The sequence below is a fragment of the Corythoichthys intestinalis genome, chromosome 18, assembly GCF_030265065.1.
Source record: "Corythoichthys intestinalis isolate RoL2023-P3 chromosome 18, ASM3026506v1, whole genome shotgun sequence".
NCBI lineage: Eukaryota > Metazoa > Chordata > Actinopteri > Syngnathiformes > Syngnathidae > Corythoichthys > Corythoichthys intestinalis.
Window position 1 is genome coordinate 23,722,710 of NC_080412.1, and position 21,445 is coordinate 23,744,154.

General features: G+C 36.8%; 2 protein-coding genes and 1 long non-coding RNA gene across 6 annotated transcripts in view; 1 reads left to right on the forward strand and 2 right to left on the reverse strand.

Annotated features, from left to right (window-relative positions):
- The window catches only part of LOC130906359 (C2 domain-containing protein 2), a 31,431-nt gene extending 19,838 nt beyond the window's left edge, over positions 1-11,593 (reverse strand). Inside the window, exons 1-4 of one of the 3 annotated variants that reach the window (XM_057820614.1) lie at positions 10,630-11,589; positions 8,753-8,848; positions 5,552-5,671; positions 33-134 (exon numbers count right to left, since the gene is read on the reverse strand). In XM_057820614.1, the coding sequence (XP_057676597.1) occupies positions 33-134; positions 5,552-5,671; positions 8,753-8,848; positions 10,630-10,914 (603 nt within the window). In that variant the 5' untranslated portion in view covers positions 10,915-11,589. Of the gene's footprint in view, positions 1-32; positions 135-5,551; positions 5,672-8,752; positions 8,849-10,629 lie in introns of all 3 variants that reach the window. The other 2 variants (XM_057820616.1, XM_057820617.1) reach the window with 2 other exon arrangements.
- Positions 11,594-12,141: 548 nt separating this feature from the next.
- Positions 12,142-21,437, reverse strand: LOC130906361 (uncharacterized). Of its 2 annotated transcripts, none has more exons than XR_009061314.1 (3): positions 21,344-21,437; positions 16,768-16,818; positions 12,142-14,319 (listed from the first exon to the last, which is right to left on the reverse strand). It is a non-coding gene; the product is annotated as an uncharacterized LOC130906361 (long non-coding RNA). The 2 variants fall into 2 exon arrangements; XR_009061313.1 differs by having other exon boundaries at positions 16,768-16,859; positions 21,344-21,436.
- On the forward strand, positions 13,564-16,891 carry atg101 (autophagy related 101). The gene is made up of 2 exons (XM_057820618.1): positions 13,564-13,828; positions 13,892-16,891. The coding sequence occupies exons 1-2, from the start codon at positions 13,577-13,579 to the stop codon at positions 14,294-14,296; spliced, it is 657 nt and encodes a 218-aa protein (XP_057676601.1). The 5' UTR covers positions 13,564-13,576; the 3' UTR covers positions 14,297-16,891.
- Positions 21,438-21,445: the final 8 nt, after the last annotated feature.

The window sequence follows — 21,445 nt, forward strand, 5'->3', positions numbered from 1 at the left end:
GGAGCCATGCATTACCCACAGAAGAAAATTACCTGGATCAAATTCGGTGTCACCTGCACCATTTCTGTCTCCAGATGACAAATACCCCAACTCACTTTGACTTGATCTTCAGCTTCTTGCAACTGTAGCTCAAGCTGATTAACACAGAAGGCAGAATATTAATGGTGCTTGAATTGAGTGAGAGGTGAAATTAACACAGGTCATACTATGTTAATAAGGGACATCCAATCACATCATTTTTAGAGGAATCGGAATCGGGTGAAAAAGGTCGGGTTTTCAAAATGTATTTGATTTCTATTTTGAAGGATTGACCCATTGGCTGCCATTGACGGCAATAGAAGGCGGTCAATCGCAACCTATGAGTTTAATTCGGGGGCATTTCAGATTATTTGCTGTTGATTTTCAGTCACTCCCTGTTGATTTAGGGGCATTTATCGGTCACTTCCTGTTGATTTTGGGTTACAGACCAGGAAGTGACCCGGATATCTCACCCAAACAATTACGCAGCTACTCAAACTCAATAGGAAGTGACCTGTAAATAGGAACGAGCCAGTATGATATTCTGACGGTATGATAACCTTAAAACTAGGGCTGTCAAAATTATCGCGTTAACGCGCGGTAATTAATTTTTAAAATTAATCACGTTAAAATATTTGACGCAATTAACGCACATGTCCCGCACTGTCCCATGTCAGACAGTATTCTGCCTTTTGGTAAGTTTTACAGCAAGGTTTTTTTGTGCTGTCTAACAGCGAACTCTTGTGGTCGCTTTGCGACATGGTTTATTGCTTTCTTGCCAGTTCAATATGGCTGCATGACGTCTCGGGCTGACGCCTGCGTTGTAATGTTGTGCTTATATGATCCTTGGACAAGATTTGTCCGTAAGTATGGTTGTTGTAAAGAATGTACATATTATGTTAGTAAGCGAAATGTTATATTTTTTGTATGAGATGCTTTTTGTTTATGTTTAGTGAACCTGTATAGCGTGCTAAGCTAATGTTGTTGCTAATGTAATGCTTGTGTACTTTTTTTTGTAGTTTCACTACGGTCTAAAGAGGACAATGGTTTGAGGCCATTTTATTAATAAATCAGATGAAAAAGGAAGAAGTCTGATTATTAAGGCGTCGTTCACTAGCTGTCTAGCTTTGGAAAAAGTAGACGCTTCGGAGTGAGGACAGCATAGACAGATTTAAATGACAGTAGAGTGAAATGCCCACTACAGTCCTTTTGTACTGTATGTTGAATGTATATATCCATCCTGTGTCTTATCTTTCCATTCCAACAATTTATTTTACAGAATATACATATAATTTACAGAAAAATATGGCATATTTTATAGATGGTTTGAATTGCGATTAATTGCGATTAATTACGATTAATTAATTTTTAAGCTGTAATTAACTCGATGAAAAATTTTAATCGTTTGACAGCCCTACTTAAAACAAAATATCATGGTTACAAGGTACCACCATATTGCAATTAAAATGTGTTACTTTGAGATATCGGGGTTTAAAAAAAAAAAAAAATCCAGTGGACAGGATTTTTATTTTTCAAAACATATTAGCAAATTGGAACATAAGTATAATGTTAAGTTAAAATAAATTTATAAAAAATATATATTCTAAATTAAAATAAATGCAGTCCTTTAGGTGAGACTAAACCCACAGCTAAACATTATTACCTTCATAACAAAAATAACTGAATTATTTTCCATAAAAAGCACATGTGTATAACTCGTATCATGTTTACATTATACACACATTCTTTCCCAACACAGACAGTTGCCAGAGAGAAAAAAACACTACGTTTTACCACCACTAGACACGCTAAACACGCTGGAGTTAACTCGTAGCTAATGGGAAACGTTCATGACAGTGTTTACTAACCTTTAATTTTGTATAAATGCAAAATCATATTGGAGTTACTGCTTCCTCAGCAGCCACCCTCTGCAAACATGTTGGCCCTTGTCCTCTAAGCTGCGGCCGTCTGTAACTTTTCTGTAGCCGAAGTATTCCCATAGCAGCGATTTTGTTTTCTTCAATGGAGGGAAAAGTTCGGGGGGGTTTCACCTCCTCCAGCCATCGTGTAGAATAGCTGACTCACTGACACTGAGCAACAACCGGTGGGGGACGGTTGAGCCTTACAGTTGAAAGAGATTTCTCCATGCATTTTTGGGACATAAAAAATAGCTAATACCTTAGGGACGGTGTGACGTAAATTTTTGGCGGTTTTGAAACCTTGATGTTTTCATACCACGGTATGCCTTGAAACGGGCAATCGGCAAAACCGGCAATCGGCAAATCTACCTGTAAATGCCCTAAAATGAAAACAAAGTGACCTGTAAATGCCTCGAAAATGGGAAAGACTGGCTATGAAGGTTCTGGTTTCATATGAACGAACGTTCATTTCCCCTCTCAGCCTAATCGGATTGGGCGTCTAGCACAGTCAATGGCAGCCATTGAGTTAATACAGAGACACTATTCTAGTGGAAGACTGGTAGTAACATGTTGTTTCCTTTTTTTGTTGTTTTTAGACACCTTTTTCAAACGATATATTGATTCTTGGCAGGAGCATATCAATAACCTTTTGGGATACAAAGTATCACAATATATCACCATTTTGATATTTTGTCACACCCCTAAACAACAAGGACAAAACATTGCATGATCTCATTTAGTTATCAAAGAGATAGGATGGAAAAAAATAACGCTCAAAATTAAAGCAAGCAACTAAGCTAAAGAACAGTAGGCAACACTAAAAACTACAGCAGACAGTCATGTCCACGCATGCCTGGATTTTAGTGTTGGACTCCAGAGCTGCCTGCATACTGCCAAACAGCTAGCAATGACGACATCTAGATGGTTCCAAAGAACAATATCACAGTCCGTAGGGCAGTGACTGACAAATCACTCCACATAAACAGGAAGTTCCCCCATAACAAATAATAATAATCGTTACTGTTTAAAGAAAACAAGGGGCTAAAAGAAAGAGCGGAAATAATTGGGAAGAAATAATAGAGCTCAAAATGCTTTTATTATCATTGAATGGCAGTTAAGACCACCTGACTGACTAAATTCAACCGTGCCTGTTATTTTACAGCCAGCAACATATCTGCATAAGAGTTTACACAAAAGTTTGATACGTGTTCCTACATGCAAGAAATCATGTAGCACACGAGTGGGTTTAAAAGACCTCAATTGGGTTCAATTGTGTATTGGTAATAGTCAGGTAGTTAATTCCGTCACCAGTCAGTCAGTGTTTGTGTTCCACTTATCCACGCACTCACAGCATGACATGCCAGGACCATTCTCGGTTGTATCGGGGTCATATGCTAACCAATGCAATATTGGCTTGATGGGGTCTAATGAAAAGGCTAAACCTTTCCAGACTAAGCTGAAACAGCGAGTGCAAACACTAAAAACTGCTTTAAGCAGACCTACAGTTTCTAGTCTTGACTGTAACTCACTATCCACTCACTCAAGTTGTATTTATAGAACAAAGAGTTTAGCGAGCACCGAGGTGTGACAAGCACCTTATTGGTTTAAAAATAATCTTTATGCTACTGGGTTAGCCCGCATAGAAGAGCTCAAAGTGAACCTAAATACGGGATGAAAGCTTAGCGCAGCTAAAATCAGACTACCCGCTTGTTGTCGAGTCAGATGACAAGATAAACTAAGCACATATACCAGTACACATTTCCATGGACGACTGTGATATGCTAGTTTTAGGAGCCGAGTCATCAACATGCTATCGAGTTGCAGAAAGGTGAATATACAGTGAGGAGCAGAAGTATTTGCACCCCTTGTGATTTTGCAAGTTCACCCACTTAGAAAATAGGCAGAGGCCTCAAATTTCAACCATAGATAGATTTCCACTTCCAATCCGGAGCTAATATTGTATGATAGTTCAATAATCTACTTGTACAGAGGTGAGACGCTTACTGTAGTTCTTCACCAGGTTTTCACATATGGAAAATTGGATTTTGGCCCATTCTTCCACACAAATCTTCTCTAGATTCTAGGTTCCGGTGCTGTCGTTGAGAAGCATGAAGTTTCAGCTCCATCCAAAGATTTTCTATTGGACTGAGGTCTGGAGACTGGCTAGGCCACTCCAGAACCTTGATAGACTTTTTACGCAGCCACTCCTTGGTCAGCTTGGCTGTGTGCTTTGGATCATTGTCTCGTTCAAAGATCCAGCCACGACTCATCTTCAAGTCTCTGACTGAGGGAAGGTGGTTGTGGCTCAAAATCTGACGATATATTTCATCATTCATCCTCGGCACAACACAGTACAGTCGTCCTGTCTCCTTTGCCGAAAAGCAGCCCCAGAGTTTTCCACCCCCTAACTTCACAGTGGGGATGGTGTTCTTGGGATTGTACTCATCCTTAATTTTCCTCCACATACAACCGGTAAAATTTGCACCAAAAATCTCTACTTTAGTCTTATCTGACCACATAACTTTCTCCCATGACCCCTCTGCTAAAATGCTAACTTTTCTTTTTCGTTCTTTCTTTCTTTCTTTCTTTCTTTCTTTCTTTCTTTCTTTCTTTCTTTCTTTCTTTCTTTCTTTCTTTCTTTCTTTCTTTCTTTCTTTCTTTCTTTCTTTCTTTCTTTCTTTCTTAACAAATGGCTCAAATTCTAAATACACTTCTAAACTAAATTACGAATGCATTAACTAACATCAAACAAAAACTTAAAACCTTATGCTGGGCTTAACGGGAGAAGCTGGAGTTAGACGAGTTATGTCATATTCACTTTTGCCGCTAGAGAGCAGTGTATCCACCCAAATCAATAAAACATAATAAAACTAAATGCAAACACTTTCAAAACAAACCATTACAATGCCACTCTAGTTAAATTAATCCTCTAAGCAGCTAAATTTGATTTTAAACTTTTTTTCTAATAGAATTACTCGAGTTGATCGATTAATCGTTGCAGCAATACACTCGACGATCAGGCGGACCCCCAGAGAATGAGCTTTTTTCTCCTATTCCTCCTCCGTTGGCGGGGGGATCGAGGCCTGGGTTGGTCTACAATTGAACTTTCTAAAATGATTCTTTTTGTTCTTATTTGATATTTTCTTCCATGTTAAATTCATAATTCTTATTCTGATTTTTTATGCATTGTGTGTTGTCATCTTCTGTTCATTAACAGATTTAAATAACCTGTAAACAGAGAAAGTCACCTTCTTTTCAATAGATACTGGTGAACAAACGCATTTGCCAATCAAAAATGACATCCATTTCATGCAAAATGCTGTACCTTGATTTGGAAGCCTCAGAATTATTTGCTAATACAAATATATTTTTGTTAAATTTTACAATATAAGAAATGTAGGAGAAGCAGGACAGATTCATAGGAAATGAGCCCGGCAATAATTGTAGTGAGGCATTTGGGACATTGCCAAGACGGATACCTCAACCATGTAATCTAATGCTACCGAAAGGGCGTGATCCAATCTAGGTCGCTTGTCACTTTTCATAAGATCCTCTATTAAACAACACTCTGTGTCAAATGGTAAAGATTATCCTATTTCCTGGGTGAACTTTACCTGCATTTCCAATGGAGATATACACACTGTGTATTTACAAGGATCTACAGGGCATGATGTGGTTGCGGACACTCCAAGGGAAAACTGAAATTTCTCGCCGACCACAAGGCAGCAAGAAGCCTGTTGGAGAAAGACAGCATCCCACTTAAAAGGTGTACAGTGCATCTGCAACAACAAATGTAAGAGGTCTATGCAGTTCACATTGAGTTAGTCCACCTCATTTAAACACACAAGTCTAAATGCTTCAAATAATAATTAGTTATAAATTCTTGACAACAATTCTTCTTAGGTATGTTCAGTTATGAAATGTTTGCATCCAAATAATAGTGACCTTGTTTGAAATCACCCAAACAAGTGCCTCCCTTCGTTATATGGCTTTAATTACGCTAATTTTCAGAATAGTATAAGGCTTCCTTGGATATAAGCCCCACCCACCAAATTTTGCAAGAAAACTTTGTGTGTTCATCATAGACTTCATTACCTATTGACATGACACTTTATCATTCTTTGCGTCACGCCTTACCGTAGGGGGCCAAGCTTGAAGCTTCATTTAGTAATAGCTGAGGAGGGCAAACGGTCATGTCAAAGCCGGGTTTAAGCATGGATTTTTTAAGAACTACAAAAGCTGTACCACATACAAACAGGAAGGATTGTCTCAGGAGTGATTTGTTCGAGAATTCAAGGTAAATATTATATTTTTCGTACCATGCATGCATTTTGAAACGTTGTGAAAAAAATCAATGGGAGAATGGGAACCGCTACGGCTTTGGCGTCATTCTTCGACATATATACGGAAAATAGATGCGTAACTGCCCGTGTTTTTGCTTTTTTAACAAAGAATCGAGACAGTTTTACGTCCATAGCTATGAAGAATTCAGGGATTTAAGCATTTATTCACAAGAATTTTTGCCAGAAAAGCTTTGTTTACATCAGGCTTCCACTAGCCTCATTCGCTAACAGAGTAGCATTTTACTTAGACATATTTACGTAAAATAAAGGCTAAATGCACGGTGTTTTTGCTTTTAACCAATAATCGAAACTGTTTTACGTCCATATCTATAAAGAATTCGGGGATTTAAGCATTTATTCACAAGAATTTTCGCCAAAAAAGCTCTGTTTACGTCAGGCGGCCGCTAGCCTCATTCACTACAACTACATAACTAACTATACAACTGTATAATGACAATAAAGGGCTATTCTATTCTATAATAAATTGTGATTGCATATAGAATTTATTAATAATCTATATAAATTATTTATAATTGATTCAGCATGTTTTCCTCAAGTATTAAGTTTCTGATGTTAAATTGAGTGATTTATTAGCTATTGAAAAAAATTAAGTTGCTATTTTGGGCAAAAACTCACTGTAGTGTATATGATATGTTAAATATTGCTATTGATCCTGAAAATATAGGTGATTATCTCTGCATTGGGTGATTTTTGTGTATCTAGTGTAAAATCTGAGAATGTTACAGCCATTTTAAGTTTTGATATGCTTATATAAAAAACAATCGGGATTTTATAAGGGAACGACTTTGAATTTTTTTATGCCGCTGCTCATGGAGACTCATATATGGCTAAGGTAGGTGCCTGTTTTGGTTTTAGGTCAGTAGCAGCTTTGGTTTTGAAAATATTTGAATTTGAAGTTTTTAAATTAGGCCCCCTATGGATCAGCCCCGTTTCCCGTGTCATGTCAATAGAAGTCGATGGTGTTCATGTACTGGACGCACTGGATTATGAACTGCAAACTTCCACATGGTATTATGGGACTTTTACAAGGGCTGGGTTATTTTAAGATGGGAAAATTAGACATATTGTGTACTAAAATTCAAAATGTTGTTATTTTTTTAAACAATATAGCTGAAATAATCCTGCAATAATCCAAAAATTATATTTTTATAATTAATGTTGTCCAAAATATACAGTACATATAATAGGGACGAAGCGTAATGATTTTTGTTTTTTACAGTCCAAACAAGAATAAGTGCCCTGTGTCAAACAGTCTAGAAAAAAAACAAAATAAAAATAAGCAAATAAAATAGTTTTTGGGGTGACAAAACCCCTTTTTTTGTAAATATGTGGTGTACATGCCACCATTTATCAAAACATGGGATTGTATTTACAGTAACATTTAATTACTAGAATATTCATTCACTACAACTTAAATCGATTTCAGGCAGCCGCAATATTACCCACTGCTGGTGACCAAAATAAATGAACATTACAACGCTACTGCGATAAAAACATGCATTTAACTTGTAACTATAGTACTTCCAAACAAAATATTTTCATCCTTCTGCCATGGATTGGAATGGGTTTACCAATAATAGACGTACAATCCATTTTAAGTGGGAGGTATGGCAGCGGATGAACGAACGTTTATCTGCTGCCACCTTCCCAGTTCAAAAATACAGGGAGAACAATCTGGCCGTACCAGGCAATTAATTTTATGTTACAGAACAGAAAGTGACCTGGGAAACTCCCTAATTGATTAAGCAGTGACTCAAACTCAACAAAAGTGACTTATAAATGCCCTAAAATGAACAGAAAGTGAAATGTAAAAGCCTCAGAAATCGGATAGACTGTGAATGCCATCGAAACAAATGAACGAACGCTTATTCACTCTCCCACCCAGTCTATATGGATTGGGTAACTGTCGCTGTCAATGGCAGCCATTAGCAACTTTCACACATACCTGTGCAGTTTAAGTTAAATGTTATCAATTTATCAATGTTGCTTTAGCCTTTAAAGGTCTGTGCTGAGTGATCATCACACACTAAATGTAACTCGTAGTGTTAGCATACCATTTGCGTTAGCATTAGGCTAATGCTAACGGCAAGCTTTCTCTTAAACTCTTGGATTTTTTTTTTTTGTACATGCAATTTGCGGCGACCAGGTGGGTATAATTAATTGAGAATAATGTAGTTTTCCAGCCGAGTGTATTATCACCAAGTTGCCGTTGTCCTAGTTGACAGTACAACATGTGCTCGTCTGTCAATTGAAATAGTTGGAAACCTTTATTTATTTTTGGAGTAACATTTTTTAATGTTACAGACGAAAACATTTTTTGTAAATGTCAACTAAAACTACACAATATTACTCTTGAGTTTCCGTTAACAAAAACTAGACCAAGACAAACACATTCAATAAGTAAATTTGCCAATGGCAAACCATACCACTGTACAAATATGAGATATTTACCTTATTAGGGGCAGATCTCTTAAAGCGAGACACTTTGCTGACCATGAGCTCAGATGCTTCGACGTCATCTTCATAGAAGGTTAAAATAATTGGACTCTAATGAAGAAAAAAATAGCATTGCTTATTAGGTGAAATGGCAAGAACCTAACGTAATGTGATGTTATGTAACATAACAGAGCAAATACCTGAAGTGTCGTTTATTATAAATGCACTATCACTGCATGCACAGACCTGTCACATTACAACCACCTGTATATCTAATCGGGTCCAACACAGGAAAATACTTAAGGCAGGGGTGTCAAACTCATCTTTGCCGCAGTTATGGTTCCTTTCGGAGTGGAGGGAGGGGCATCATATTCTGCCATGACTAATTGACAGCTAATCGTTTGTTCAATGAATCTTAAACTATTTTGAGAGTCGATTGTTTGGAGACATTGTTGACATAAAAATTGTACAAATACTAGGATTGTCTGATCACATGATCGGAAATCGGGCTGATCGCGCCATTATTTAGAGGATCAGAATTGGGTGAAAAGCATTGGGCTTTTCATTAAAAAATCTATATATCTATGTTTTTCTGCTTCATGCTCGTACAGCCTACCTCCCTCCTGACCAAACTGTACAGTGCAGCTTGCGTTTGGTACTTAAAGTTAATTATGACTGACAGGTCTGTAGCTTTGATCTTGCCAGAGAAGTTTGGTCGCTCTACGATCAAAGGCACAAAAGTGTTAATCATCGTTAAACTTGCAGTCCAGTCATAAGTGCGCTGCGGCAAATCATTGTTTAAGTGAGAGGCTAATCTCAACAGCGTGAGCGTCAAAACCTGAGTGGATTTGAATATGCTCACTCAATAAAGCATTTATTAAACACAATCATTTTTCTACGTTATTCTTGTTTGAAAATAATTCACGTCATAAAGGGGCACGGTGGGAGTAACATGTTTGAAACTACGGTTCCCCCAAAAACTTGAAAATATATAAATAAATACAAACATTTGGTATCGGAGCGGGATTTGGATCTGCAGTTTTCTCAAAATTGAGTCGGACTCTGGTGCAAAAAATGCGATAGCATTTGTTTGGGCTGTCCCTCTTTCTTTGAGCTTCTTAGTCATAAGTATTCACTGATAGAGTATATATATTTTAATTTACTGTACATTTTAAATACAATCAAAATGGGTAAAATTGTGAATATAATATTTTTAATGTATTTCCATTTTATTTTTTTATATTTGTTCATAAAAAAAACAAAAAGAGGATAAACTAAATATTCAAAATTTTTTGAATAAGAAAACTGTAGTCTCTTAAAAAAAAAAAAGTTATTCTATAAATTATCCTATGAAGAGGGAAAATAATTGGGGGGGTCTTATTTTCGTAGTCCTGGAGCTTTCATTGAGGACTACAATTGCATTAAAATGTCATCTTAGTTAAAAACGTAGTCAGACTATTATGGTGGAAGATTTTGGTAACAACTTGTTGAATCCGTTTTAATTAAAAAAAAAAAAAAATTCAATATTGACAATTTTTAAAAACTATTTCTCGATTCTTGGCAGGAGCATATCGATAACCTTTTGGGATACAAAGAATCACGATATATCACCATTTCGATATTTTGTCACACCCCTAACAACTGTAAAATCGTGGTATTTTTGCTTAAGGTTATAATACCGTCAAAATCTCATACCGGCACATGCCTAATATTTGGAAGTCTATTGTTGTCAACAGCAGGCAATGAGTTCATAACCAGTTTGCTAATTGTGGGAGTAATGAGTGAAAATAATAGCACTGATGTTTGCCATCAAATGACAGATGAACAGTGAGAATCTACCATTTGAAAACGTTATTTGCTGATCGCAAATTGGCATGTAGGTAAATACTCACCCCACTACTCTCTCTTGATTTGGCATTCAAAGCCTTGCACCATGCTCCCCTCCACTGACTTTTCCAGCTATTCAGTGACAGCGCCCAACCCAGTAGAGAGGCGGCTTCCTCCTCCGCCGCATTGTCCTCTGCCCCAGTCTTCTCCAACCCTGTTGCCCTTAGGTGGAAATACTGTACAAAATACAGTACCAGGGTAACCAGGGATGCGATAAAAAGTGTGACCATACATAGCCACTGCGGATCATCCAGACCAAAATATGAACTGGAACTTTCCGGGTCGGACATTCTTTGTTCATGAAAACCTAGTTTAACACACCTCCATTGAAAACCTCTCGAGCATCACTAGATGATCTACTTGATCATAAATTATGATTATTTACAAATAAACGGTTTTCCCACGATCTCCGGAAGAAATGATGCTTCTTGTCCATGTTTTTTCCTTGAGGATATGTCAAGCCATATAAGTCTTTCATGCAAACGACGATTGCTCTTGTCTTTTAAAGGTAGTTAATAATGTTAAAGGAGTCTGTAAAATAGTACACCTTCATTCAATTCGTTTGTTAGCTCATCTGGCTAATCCCGGCTACGGCTCGCGTAACCAGCTCATTAGCAGCGAGATCTGACAAACTTTCCTCTAAATGGAATTATATCCAAAGTCTTCGGTGGGGCACCGGAAAACGGTGACCAATGTTAAAAAAACAGAAGTTTCCCAGGAAAAAATGTTGAAAAGGATGAAGAGAATGACACTGCACTTCTCGTCGCTTGACTAGGTTTGTGCAGTGTAATTTGTACGAGAAGTTACTGGATATGTGGCACAAACTGTAACTCCCACAATGCACCGCGAGGTGTATGCTACAGCTCGATTAGGTTCAAAATGCGATAAAAATAATAAAAAAAGAATGTGTGCCATACCTTAATTCATTATATTTTCTGTTTTTACACATATTTGTTTAAGTTTCTATAAAACATTTTTTTCTCCTGTGTCTTATTTTCATGCATGTTTTGAGTTACAGATATTATATATGTAACGCTAGATGCATAGGTTGGAGTCGGCGTCCTACGTAATTAGCAGCCATCTTGCATCGGTACACAAAGTGAGTGATTTTTCTCCACTGAAAAATACTATACACAATCCAGGCCTGTCATTAAACGCATATGAAATGCTTGGAAGACACAACAATACTTACCCTATACATATATATTTTATTTTAATTTTGTTTTTATTGATTTTTTTTCCTTTTCAGCAGTAACAGTGTGGAGCATCAAACATAACAAAATAACCGACAAAGATAAAATAGATTGGTAAATTAAAAAGGAGAAGAAAAAAACAAAAAGAAAAAAAAAATCCATTGAACAGGATTTTTATTTTTCAAACCATATTAGCAAATTGGAACATAAGTATAATGTTAAGTTAAAATAAATACATTTAAAAAAAAAATCTAAATAAAATTAAAATAAATGCATATGTTTAAACCCAGTGCCACAGCTCAACATTATTACCATCAGAACAAAAATAATTGATTTATTTTCCATAAAAAGCACGTGTGTATGACTCGTATCATGTTTACATTATGCACATACTCTCTTTCTCAACACAAACAGTAGCCCGAGAGAAAAAAACTACAACACGTTTTACCACCGCTGGACACACTAAACACGCTGGAGTTAACTCTCGTAGCATGTGGGAAACGTTCATGACAGTGTTTACTAACCTTTAATTTTGTTTAAATGCGAAATCATATTGGAGGTATTGCCTCCTTAGCAGCCACCCTCCACAAACATGTCTTACATGTCGGTTGGTCCTCCTCTAAGCCGCAGACGTGTTTAACTTTTGTATAGCTGAAGTATTCCCAGAACAGCGATTTCGTTTGATAGAGGAAAAAGTTCAGGAGTTTTACTTCTTCCAGCCATTGTGTAGCACAGCTGACTCATTGACACTGAGCAACCCAGCTGCAAGCGAGGGATTTCTCCATGCATTTTTGGGACATAAAAAATAGCTAATACCTTAAGGTCGGTATCACGGAAAATTTTTGTGGTTTGAAACCTTGATGTTTTCATACCACTGTATATCTTGAAACCGGTAATCGGCACATGTCTAGTTGACAACTTGAGTCACACTGGACTGGGTCAAAAAGTAACAGCTTAACAAGTCCCACACACACCTCAAGATACAGTAGAGGCCAATCAGCACAGACCTGAGCGATACATTCGATTTTTATTGATTGTTGTTTTTTTTTAAAAAACTTTTTTATTGCAAATAATTGAAAAAAATAAACTGACTTTTTAATGTTGTTTTTTGCCAAAAAGCAAATCTAGCAACCAATTATACAATAGATTATTATTTTATATGAGAGTTTTTTTGTACATTTATTACTTGGTATTTGGGGGCTGGCAGCATAATGATGGAAAGAGAAAATAGGTTTTTAAGGTAATTACGTTACTTTAGATAAAATGTAACATTTTTTCACCCTTTATAGAGCAAGTGACTATTTTTGATAATTAATTAAAGTGTACGCACCATTGACTTATGTTATCGAATGACCCCGAGGCAAAATGGCCGACAAGTGACGATGCGTGTCTTAATTGGCTCACAGCGCACATTTGAATAACTAGCATAATATACATGATATCTATATTTTGAACGACGTGGCTTGCCGTAGAACGAACCGCTGACGTCAACAACACAGCTTCTGGTCTTAACGCAAACAATCTAGCTCGGTAGTTCGTCGTTAGAACAAGAGTCCTGGACACATTTTATTCCAGTCGGAAATATCTACACATACGAAAAGGACGTCTCATCGTATAATTCTTTTAATATCATCTGTCCTGTGTACCTGTCACGGTAAAAAATACAGGTGTAGCAGTGAGCTAAAGCTAATTCTTTTTGTAAACAGACGCCAACACTGCAATTTCTCACTGCATGTAGGTTGTAAAAACCGATTTGGCAATGAATTGTCGATCGGAGCTTCTTGAAGTTACAGTGGAGGCGAGGCAGGTTGAAGAATCAATTCTGTCATTGCTGCACACTATTTTACTACACCGCAGCACTGGAAAATTTCACTATAAAAAAGAGGGCACCTACTCTATCGGTACAGTTGGGACCGTTGACATCGACTGCGACTTCATCGACTTCACTTTTGTCAGAGTTTCCTCGGATGAGCTTGATAGGGTGATCAAAAAAGCAGTGACTGAATTCAAGGTAAAAGTCAGGTTATTTTTCTAACAGCAGTCATTTAACCAATGTCAACATTTTTGTTTACAGGATGCTTTAAGCGTCTCGGGAAGTGACGGCATCGGTCAAATATCCCTGGAATTCTACCAGAAGAAGAAATCTCGCTGGCCTTTTTCGGACGAATGTATCCCCTGGGAGGTGTGGAGCATCAAAGTCAATGTCGTCAACCTGGCGAACGAGCAGGAGAGGCAGATCTGCAGGGAGAAAGTGGGAGAAAAACTCGGCGAGAAGGTGATCAACGTCGTCGAGGTCATCAATCGTCACGAGTATCTGCCCAAGATGCCCACTCAGTCCGAAGTGGACAATGTGTTTGACACCAGTTTGAGAGAAGTCCAGCCTTATCTGTATAAAATCACGTACCAGATTACGGACTCTCTGGGTACGTCTGTGAGCACCACCATGCGAAGGCTGATAAAAGACACTCTGGCACTGTGAAGTGTTTCTCACGACACGTCAATCTGTCAGACATCAAAACATTTGTAAAAACTCCATTATCTTTGGTGTTCTCATAAAGGTTGGCTCAAACCGTTATATACTATTTCTTTATAATGCTTTTGGCACCTTTATAACCATCCTATCTTTTCACAGGATATTTAAGATGCCCAATTTAGATTTTCTTTTGTCAAATTTGACATTTGATTGAAACAAATGTTAACAGAATGTGTCCGCGAACCCACGCATGTGCACAAAATACAATGTCACATGGCCCAGTATGTTTATTCAGTTAGTAATGGTTGCTTTGTAGGTCTGATGATACATTTGAAGCCAATTTAAAGGGACAGACGACATCTTTATTATGTAAATCCCAGCGCAAATAATCTTGTTTAATAAATAGGGGTTTAATAAATAGGGGAAAAGAAAAACATAATTTTATTATTTTGATACATGTTAGTAGAGAAAAACTGAAATAAATGCCAATATTTCCAGAAAGTTGTTGGAATTTGACCTAATAGCCAGACTGCCGGAATCATCCCAGCCGAACCGTGCTAGTGCAATTCCAACGACCCGGGCTGGCGGTGACCCAACAACCCGGCCAAAAAGCCAGACTGCGTGTTCACTTTAGTTTTAACCCCTTGTACCGACTCCATTTTAAAAGCTGGAAAAAGGCTTCGAAACACAAGTTGACAATTTTTTCCAAGTCGACGCAACCATGCAAGCAAGGAGGAAAGCTGTCTCACAGGTCGACAAACAATAAATACACAAAAATGTTCTAGAGAAAATACAGTGCTAGCTAAAGAATTCAGTCTTTTGGAGGCTCCGGTGAGGCGGGCTGTGCGCCGGGAGAAGGGTGTTGTTTAGGGTAAATTTTCTGTTGCAGGTTGGGCCAATGAGTCTGTGTGTCACTGTTGCCATGGCAACCAGAGTTTGAGATTTTGTCAGCCTCAGTGCAAAAGGAGTGTTTGGTGTAAATTCTTAGCCATGGAGTCTTCTGGTTATCAGACATGCAAGACAGGATGTCCCGCCATTGTTCTGGACTGTCCATTTTTGGCCCCCAGAAGAGCTGATGGCGGGATTTGGTGGTCCAGACGTGGGCTTGTAGATGTCTTGGCCATCTCCTGCTTGTCTTGCTTCGTCATCGTCAATCCCGCTCAGCCAGCTGCATGACGGGCGCGTTGGGCTTCTGTCAGTCATTAGGCATCCTGTATCTGTTATGCCCTTATCTGCCCGTTGCCTTGGCGCTGCAAATTCCAATCACTCCAATTCGAACTACTCATAATATCAAATATATTCTACTTGCTTTCTTAAATTATGATTTAAATGCCATTTATTTTACATTGGATGTGTTAGAGTAATACAAACAGTCAACCAACAGTTAATATGGGAAAGGATGCTATTCCCTTCAAAGTGGCTGTCCGACATAGCGGCAGACATTTTCAGAGTATTTCAGATGTCCCGCCCTTCCTAGTGATGTCGTTAACTCATTATCACATGCACCTGTTTCGAACTGATGTCACAAAATGGCTGTGTCATTTTTTGTGTTTAAACATTATTTTATCCATTATCAGAGGACTAATAAATTTGCAATTTTTATACTTTAATCAAGCAACTGTCTTTAATATGAAGGTCGTGTATACTAGGTGTTGTCTGTCCCTTTAAAGATTTTTTCCTCTTATATATTTATCAGTCCTAATGCATCTTATTCTCTCCTCATTTGTCTGTCATTGCTTTTCATGCCTGTCTATTGTCAAACAATTGACAGTGGTTTTTGCCTTTTGTTGACATGAGCTTTCAATACACATTCACATACAAAGACATAATTGTGTTATTTCACAACTTCACATTGCATGAAAAAAAAAAAAAAAACAGTCTCAAATGGGCCAAGAAAAATGGAATTGACTTGCAATGTGAACCTAACTCTCTACCAGTCTTTTTATTGTCATCCAGTCACAAGAGCATTACTTTGAAGCATGACATTGTTTTCCAGAACAGATTCCTTCCCCCCCCCCCGACATAATCATAATTAAATCATTTTGTATCAAAATTAAGACAATAGTGCTGGTGTGTATAGCTTCAAACATTAAGGTACAAGTTTTAATCATCAACTGTTTTTCTCTGCTCCTGATTGTGAAATGATTGTGCAATTTAAGTCATTATACTTCCCTGCCAACTTCAAGAAATGCAAAACATCTGTTGCTGACTTTGTTGACTTTAGACATTATTTAAATGTTAATTAAGTGTACATACTAAGTGTAAATAAAATGAATTGTATTCAAATGATTTTTTTTTTCATTTACTACACCCAGCAACAGTATCACTATAGTATTATACAGCAGTGTTTTTTTTTTTCTTTTCAAAGGAGTACATATTTAATTTAGAATAGTTAAACAACTAAAACACTTCTTTCTGTATGTGTGTACGTTACCAGTCAACGGATGCTATAGTTATTTCTCAACATTCAAATTTACCTTGTTTTTTCTTGGACATGAATGACATGCACATTTGTGATCATTCAGCTTCTGTCCAAAAGAGAAAGGAGACTTCAGATCAGCTTTGTCATCTATAACAGACATTTGACAATGGTGCAACATTACTCAATCACAAATACACACAGACAAGGCTGAGGAAGCAGTTTCTGCTCCTGCAACCCTCTTTAAAATAAATTGCTGTTTTAAGCCAAAAGAACTGTTGTGTTTGATATAACAATTCGGTATGTCTGTATGCTGCAATAGCAGATTCATGACGCATTAAGTCCCTGAACACCAGTGTGTTTCATTCAAATTTAGTCTATAAAATAACTTAAGTAGAAAAAAAAAATCAAAATGTTAAGGTTTTATTGTCCCAGATAAACTTTCATTAATCATGTGTTGCTTTTAAATTAAATATATTAATTAAAAAAACAAACAAACAAAAGATAACTGTTTGTCCCCAGTGTCACTGTGCATTCTGTTGCGTTAGTGTCCCTTTAAGACATTTCCAAATTTACCCCACTTACCTCCTTTAAAAATAAGATTTTGCAGTTTTATGAAGTACATCCAGTGTGGGTGCTCATAATGTGCCAACTCTGTTAAAGCTTTACATCAACGAAATTAATTGAATCCATTTTAAAGGTTTATTTTTAAAATTATAGATTCATCATCAAGTATCCAAAGTCATGTTAGCTACTATGCCAGCAAAGCTAGACTGAGAACTAACTTGAGCACAAAATGTCCCCTCTGTTAGTGTCCACTCTGTTATGTCCAAAAGGCATCCTATTTAAGAAAAAAAAAAAAGACCCATATATGTTCAAATTATTAATAATTTTTGTATTTAAAAAAAAAAAAAATTATACATAGTTTCGTAATTAACCAAAGTTTTTAATGAATTGATCTTGATTGGTTGCTTTTTAATCGCACAGCAATATATGTCCCAACAAGTTCTAGTTTTTAATTTGAAAGGATTTTAGTGGGCGAATGAATCAAATAATATATTCCGGAAAATAATAGTAATTGCATTTCAATACAAAACGTTAGAAAAATAATTACCCAGTTAAAAACCGATGGCAATATGTGAACAATTCATTTAAACTGGGAAGATTCGCTGTAAAAGTTCATGTCTTGGTCGTTCATTTGCCCCTCCAGGTCACAATGGATTGGAACGTCTAGCACCGTCAATAGCAGTCATTGCATAAAATGAATGGAAAGGGGGAAAAAAAATCACCAATGAAAAATGAACGTATTAGCAAAAGATATAGATTAAAATGCATGAATGCTCATGCTGAATTTCTGATATAAAAAATAAGTCCTACATTCAAATGCAATGTAACTCTTTATTACCGAAATACCGCACAAAAACTGTAGAAAAAAACTAATCACAAAACAGCTGCAAAATAGCAACAATAACACAACCGATGCTAATACAAATATTATTGCAAGTAGAGCACAGTTGTACTAAAAAGTTTGTCTTAACTAGCAAAATTGGTACAAAACTTCAGAAACACATGTACACAATCCAAAATACTTCCATTAAAAGTGCGGAAAGTATTTCGCACAAAGAATTGAAGGGCACGGTTGAGTTAATATCACCATGAGGTGCTTTTGAGACTTCATACACACTGTATTAAGCAGATGTTAGGCTATTAGTAATAAATATTTGTTATGTTCCTACATTTGTTAAAATAATAATAATAATAACTGTGGCTTACTGACAGCGTAGATGATTTTTTTGGGGTGTGGGGGCTGCTTGCATTAGCCTTTTATGAATACACTGTGGAGAGGGTAAATTTGAGACTTACACTTGATAAAATATGCTCTAAAATGACTCATTTAATCAGATAACTTGCTGAGAACTAAAAATCAATTCATGTCATTTAAAGATTTCAGGTATATAACATGATTAAAGCCCCAAAAAAAATCTTTGAGAATGAAGGAAATTTACTTAAAGTAACACTAAAAACTGGTATGAGTGCAAATGTTTTCTCCACTCATGTGACCTGTGAATGCACCTTTTCATGATTACTGCGAGATTCTCATGAGGACACCAAAAGCACTTAATAGTGATATTATTGACCAGATTATCAATGCGGTCACAAAAGAAACTACCACAAAAAAAGTTAGTTTTACCACAATAGAGGCCGTCTTTTTGAATTCAGAAGTTCCCAAAAGTATCAGTATTCACTTTTACAGTAAAGCCAATGCATTACTTACAAGTGCACAAACTGTGAACAACACAATAGACAGTGACTCTTTAGGAAGCAGGAAAACATCCAAAGAGAAACTATTCTGCCTGCAAAAGTGTTTCAACTCTCTTGTTACCCAATGAATTTAGTCATGTTGCCAAGTATAATGCTATCAAAAAAGCTGTAAATTGTTATAACTTGTGCAATTCGCTGACACTAGTGTCAACAGGCAAGGCTAATTCACTCATGAAGGTGGCCTAATACTTTTTCTCATTTGCTTTGGTACGTTTTTCTGCTCAGACTTGAAATGCTCAAAACTACCTGTTCAATCCCCACAACATTGCATAAAAGCAATTTCTCATTTCTTTGAATAAATTGCAGATGTTTTTGTACATCCATGCAAATGATTTGGACAATTCTCTGCTATTTCCTACATTATCAGCTGCATCTATCATGATGGTCAAAATGGATGATAGTGGGTCTCTATTGAATAAACTCACCACCCACAACATTTATTAGTTAATTGCATACGTCTTTACATGCAAAATAGATGAACATGTTGTCGGAATATGGCAACATGTGTGTACGTATTTCTAAGCATTTACGTTACTTATTTTCTCCACATGGAGATGGCAAGTGTATGATCGCCAACCTCAAAGTCAAATGACTCTCCTGGATGCCATGAATGCAGCATGCAGTGACATCACAGCATATGCCTGCATTGGCCGGATAATGCATTCAAGAAGCATCTTTACACACTATATAGCAAGGGTCCAACAGGGAGGAACATCGACACGTGTAGAAAGAATGGGGTGTGGGAAATCCCGACAACACTTTAAGTTTAGTTGTGCCGATTGTCTTATGTTCAAATTTCTAATTTTGCTTTTTTTCCCTTTGTGATACTCAGTGCTTTTGCTTTTTGTATCGCAATGACATGGTCGGTTAAGACATTGTAAAAACAGTAAAAGTGTAAACTGAATATTGTCCAGTTTTCTGCAATCAATCTCCCACACGCAAAAGTGTAACTTGCAATTTTCATCAAAATTTCATAAACCATCTTCCGCATCAGAGCCTTCCACCACAGTAACTGTTCAATTGCGAGCATGACAAAGCAATTTGACTGTCTTGTCTGTACACAATGATACACAGGACTTGTCATTCTAACAGCACTGACATGTTCATTGACACAGAATTTTAATTCTGAGCGATAGACTAAGAATTTTGAACAAAAAATGGCTTTTTTGGGTTGTTTTGCTACTTGTGTGACATGTTTTGAGAAAGGCACAAACTGTTTTGAGAATTTCCATTTTGATCTGAGAAACGTACCATAGCAATTGTGAAAAACTGTAATAACCGTTTTTAATTGACATTTCTTGTTATAAATTTCAAGTCTAGTGATTTGAAAAGCCGAGGTCCAGAATTGCTATTTTGGTAATATGATAAAGTATCCAGTTTCAATGGCACATCTGCTGTTAAGTTATTAAGATGGTAGCTAGACTAAATTATATATAGAACCAGAGGTGGGTAGACCAGCGTTACTTAAAGATATTACTCAAGTAAAAGCGGTCATCTCAAAATTTATTCAAGTACAAGTGAAAAAAAAAGTATGGTATTTTATGTTCTCAGCATGTCATCTATATGAACTGTTATTATATTATACTTTAAACAATTACATGACCATATTAGACCCCCCCACTCAAAAAACCCCTACCAAAATACCGTATTGGCCCGAATATAAGACGGCCCTGATTATAAGACGACCCCCTCTTTTTCAAGACTCAAGTTTGAAAAGACTTTTTGAACGCCAAATTAATTTTTATACAGAAAATAATTACAGTACATCAGAAACAAATGATTTTAACAATATATTTGAGAGAAAAAGCATGTTATTTTGCCTCATTCAAATCTTAAAATCTGAACATTTAAATATGTAAACTAAACTGCAATCACATTCGTAAGTGAATGGCTTCTGGTTTTTGAAATGTAAATAAACCAATCTATTGTGATAAAACAACAAAATTGCAATAACTGAATTAACCATCAAAGTGAAGTCTAACTAACTGTAGTCTTGAAACAAATCTAAATAAGGAAAAACATTGCAATAAAACAATGCAAACTGGTTAAACTTGAGAGTAGCTGAGATCTGTCATGACAGAACATCGCTTCAATGATATCTGCCGCCATCTAGCGTCGTGAATGGGTATAATGTCTAGACCGCAAATATAGGACAACCCCCTCTTTTTCAGTCTTATTTCAATGCAAAAAACACCGTCTTATATTCGGGCCAATAGGGTAATCAAATTCAGACTACAAAAAGTTACAGAAATGAAGCCTCATGTGTCCAAAAGAGTATGAGTGCCCTCTGGTGGAGAAAACATTTTTCCTACCATGAAATCAAAACCATCGAATCTCCATTCAGTGCCAAATAAAACCTGGGAAAGGTCTTGAAATCCACACTTTCGAGGCAGCGCTGTCTTTGATGTCCCCCC

Excerpts from the sequence above, each read along its gene's own strand:
- atg101 (XM_057820618.1), top strand. The coding sequence starts at position 13,577 with ATGAATTGTCGATCGGAGCTTCTTGAAGTTACAGTGGAGGCGAGGCAG. Across the intron at positions 13,829-13,891 it reads AAGCAGTGACTGAATTCAAG|GATGCTTTAAGCGTCTCGGG; the intron begins GTAAAAGTCAGG and ends TTTTGTTTACAG.